Source organism: Hesperophylax consimilis, chromosome 19 (assembly GCF_061612785.1).
Source record: "Hesperophylax consimilis isolate HC1 chromosome 19, BYU_Hcon_1.0, whole genome shotgun sequence".
Classification (NCBI taxonomy): Eukaryota; Metazoa; Arthropoda; class Insecta; order Trichoptera; family Limnephilidae; genus Hesperophylax; species Hesperophylax consimilis.
In genome coordinates this window covers 23,886,867-23,891,284 of record NC_142854.1, presented here as the reverse complement: position 1 = coordinate 23,891,284, position 4,418 = coordinate 23,886,867, and the positions used below count along the sequence as shown (strand labels likewise).

General features: G+C 34.7%; 1 protein-coding gene across 1 annotated transcript; it reads left to right on the top strand.

The window, feature by feature from the left end:
- The first annotated feature begins 222 nt into the window (after positions 1 to 222).
- Positions 223 to 4,126, top strand: LOC149415026 (uncharacterized). Its single transcript, XM_089643193.1, has 4 exons — positions 223 to 402; positions 820 to 1,031; positions 1,655 to 1,807; positions 1,893 to 4,126. Exons 2-4 carry the CDS (start codon positions 881 to 883, stop codon positions 2,936 to 2,938), a joined length of 1,350 nt encoding a protein of 449 aa, XP_089499319.1. The 5' UTR covers positions 223 to 402; positions 820 to 880; the 3' UTR covers positions 2,939 to 4,126.
- The last annotated feature ends 292 nt before the right edge of the window (positions 4,127 to 4,418 follow it).

Genomic DNA, 4,418 nt, shown 5'->3' with positions numbered 1-4,418 from the left:
TGTTAGCTGGGAGCAGTTATATTGTCTATGTTTGCACTTTTTTAAATGGCCTTGAGATTTGTTTATGGTCCACAATATATTTACCTGTCTGGACCAAACGACCGTTTTATCTGTGGTCGTCTGTGGTTAAGGGGGTGACAAAGTGGGGCCATACAAAAAGCCCGAAGATATCGATCTAGAGAGTGGTTTATTTATGTGTAGACTATTGTGGACGTCAGTTGTCAGACCAGTCAGATTAATGTGTCACATAGTATCCTTTGCTTCCTTCTCGTATGTAATTATTGCTCCGTCTTTCTAAAGTAATATTATACGAACTACACACAAATTGAAATTGAACTGCTTCTCCTTTTTTATGACGTTTCTTCAACGTCTTCGAATTGACCTTCGTCCTTCGCCTTTTATGTAAGTAGGTTCTATTATATTAACTAAGTAACACTTAAACTCGTAAATTTGTGCATGTTAATTTTAAGAATATATCGCTCAACAACTGAGTGATCAGTTTAAAATGCCTTCGCGATATAACACGAGAGACAGACGAGAGTACATGAGTTTGATCATTGTTCATTTACGGCCGCTGTCAAACATTAAAACCAAGCCTTAATTAAGTAACCTTGACCCTGTCACATCAAATCATTTTTTTCCTTACCTCAAAAACGGCAAACCTTTTTTGTTGGACCATTAGTTTTTAGTAAACCCTGAATAAATGAGCATTGCTTACGAAACATGTTGGTTTTGTTATAAATAAAAGTGTTGATTATTTTTAATTATATTAACGGTTCAAAGAGAAAGGTTTTGTTAAGGATTTATACTTGTTTTTAGCTGAGAATAATTACCATAATACCAGAATAATCACACGACAGGACACAATCACAGCAGTGCCATGAATCCAAACCCAAAGAGTGTATCCATCAAAACTGAACCATGGTCACAGGAAGAAGGCTCAGGTGAAATGGCCTATAAGGATGTTGAAATCCACCTCTCGGATGTGAAGAAGGAATGTTTGCAGTATGTCGAGAGTGTTCAGCCAACTAGTAAGTTGCATTGCATATCACAGAAGTCTTTAATTTACATAATTATAACAGCTGCTTGTTCTTTACTTCCCTCTTGTCGTCCATTAATTTTATAATAATAATGCTAACACAACATTTATATAGCGCACTTTTGTGTTATATCACTTCAGCTGAGATTTTGATTTTACCTTTGAAATATTACTTTACTCGCAACTGATAATCTGAAAAAACAATTCCTTAAATAATTCACCCAAATGGTTTCTTTAGAACCTACTTGTATAATTAAAATAATTTTTCATGAATTTATTTTATTTTCCATTTTCAAAATTTGAATTATAATGTCCCGTGTTTTTTGACAATATTTTACATCTAAGCTTGTTTAATGTGACCATTGATATCATTTTGAGAAATATTAACATTTCAAAAACGTTACGCCGTATCCATATTTTATATTTCGACATAATAAACCTATCCGATTAATGATTTTCATGTGATTGGAATTTGTTTTGTATTTGGCAAGGTAAATATCTTTCAGTAGGATCTTGATTAAACTATATGAAACAATCTCACAATAAATAAAAATAATCATACACATAGCTCTCATTTCTTTATATAAATTAACATTTGTTGTTGTTCTGTTTCAGGTAGCATTAATATGGAGACTGTACCTATTAAAAAAAAACCACGACCCCGAGATGAAGATGGAGAGGGAATCCCTTATACGGAAATAGACATAGATCTGCCAGATGTTAAAAAGGAATGCTTACAGCACTCTGAAAGTATTACCGAGACTGCAGGTAAAATGGATGTTTGTTTGTCTGAATCAGTTAAAATAATCAAAATATTACCGGCTTATTGAGATTTATCCGCCATCTTTTCCAGATGTGATAATGGTCCTGAAGACACATCCCGGAGAAAAACCTCATTCATGTCTCCACTGTAACTACTCCAGCTCAAACAAATCAAATTTAACAGTGCACTTACGTACCCATACTGGTGAAAAACTTCATTCATGTCTTCATTGTAACTACTCCTGCTCACAAAAGTCAAGTTTATACAGGCACCTTCTCATCCATACCGGAGAAAAACCTTATTCATGCCTCCATTGTAACTACTCCTGCTTACAAAAATCACATTTAACGTTGCACTTACGTACCCATACTGGTGAAAAACCTTATTCATGCCTCCATTGTAACTACTCCAGCTCAAACAAATCACATTTAACGTTGCACTTACGTACCCATACTGGTGAAAAACCTCATTCATGTCTCCATTGTAACTTCTCCTGCTCACAAAAATCAGAATTAACGGTGCACTTACGCACACATACTGGCGAAAAACCTTATTCATGTCATCATTGTAACTACTCCTTCTCACGAAAGTCAAATTTATACAGGCACCTCCTCATCCATAGTGGAGAAAAACCTCATTCATGTCTCCATTGTAACTTCTCCTGCTCACAAAAATCAGAATTAACGGTGCACTTACGCACACATACTGGCAAAAAACCTTATTCATGTCATCATTGTAACTACTCCTTCTCACGAAAGTCAAATTTATACAGGCACCTCCTCATCCATAGTGGAGAAAAACCTTATTCATGCCTCCATTGCAACTACTACTGCTCACAAAAATCTCTTTTAAAACGGCACTTATTCACTCATACCGGAGAAAACCCTTATTCATGTACCCATTGTAACCACTCTTGCTCTAGCAAATCAAATTTAATAGTGCACTTACGCACCCACACTGGAGAAAAACCTTTTTCGTGTTCCTACTGCAGCTATTCATGTACTCAAAGGGGACAATTAAAACGTCACATTCTTACCCATACTGGAGAAAAAGCTTATTCATGTTCCCATTGTAATTTCTCCTGCTCACGCAAGGCAGGTTTAGCGGTACACTTACGCACCCATACTGGAGAATAACCTTATTCATGTTCCCCTTTGTAATATCTCCTGGTCACGCAAAGCAAATTTACCGGCACACTTATGTACCCATAATGGACTAAAATGGTTTTCTTCTTCCTACTTACGCTCTTCACGTACTCCAAAGAGAACATTAAAAAGTCACATTCTTACCCATACTTGACAAAAATACCTTATTCATGTTCCAACTGTTACTATTCCTTCTGACTAAAGTAAGCGTTAATATTGTGTGTGTACCTATAAACGGTGCATTCTTAAAACTAGTACTAGGAATAAATCTTGCTCGTGTATTGGCTGCAGTTATTCAAGTTTTCGAAAGGAATAATCAAAACACATTTTTACCTTACATTTACCAACACCTTATCCATTTTTTGAAAAAAAAAATACTTCAAACTCTCTCTCTCAATCTGCCTTTGTAACACATTTTAATTCCTTCACAATTTTAATTTTTTTTAAATATTTTTAATTTTGCGTTACAAATTTTCAGTTTATTTAAAAGTGTTATACTATTGATAAATGTGACAACATAACGAAGACCGTGAATTTTTTACAACTATATCATTTTGAACTTATTCAGAATAACCCTATTCATAAGTGTCATGAGCTGGTGAAAGCAGCAGTGAAAATTTGTTTTAGTGACTTATTTGAAAATTAGCAAAAAAATGATTAAATAACCCACAGGTACCTAAATTTTATAGTTTATTAAAATACATAAACAGATTAAACTTATTAGACCACTAGTTATACCGAGACTGCAGATAAAATGGATTTTTGTTTGTCTGAATCAGTTTTAATAAACTAATCATTTCATTATAGATACTGACTTATTGAGCTTTATTCGCCATCTTTTCCAGATGTAATAACGGTCCTGAAGACACATCGAACCTCATTCATGTCTCAATTGTAACTACTCCTGCTCACGCAAATCACAATTAACAATCGTACCCATACTGGAGAAAAACCTTTGCATGGTCCTACTGCAGCTATTTATGGTCTCAAAAGGGATATTTAAAATTTCAAATTATTTCCCATAATGGAGAAAAACCTTATTCATGTTCCCGTTGTTACTAATCCTGCTTACATTAATCATCTTTAACAGTGCACTTACGCAGACATACTGGAGAAAAACCTTTTTCGTGTCTCCATTACATCCAGCAGCTACCAGGATAGCTAGCACGGTTGATCTATAGCGGTTCTATCTGTATGTATATTATTATCGTTGCCAAGCATGACTGCAGATCGCCAACAAACAAACTACAGTTCGCAATGACCACAGTCTTGCCCTGTTATAAGACCACTATTTGGAATCATTAATCGTCTTTCAAATAATAAAAAGTGTATAATAAAAACACATAAATTTGTTTTCGACCACTATTGTTTTATTTTCACTCTACCGGTTTCGGAAGAACCCTTCCTTCGTCAGGAGAGTATTAAAAACTGATCTACTACACAAAATATTGACATATACATACAAAAATGT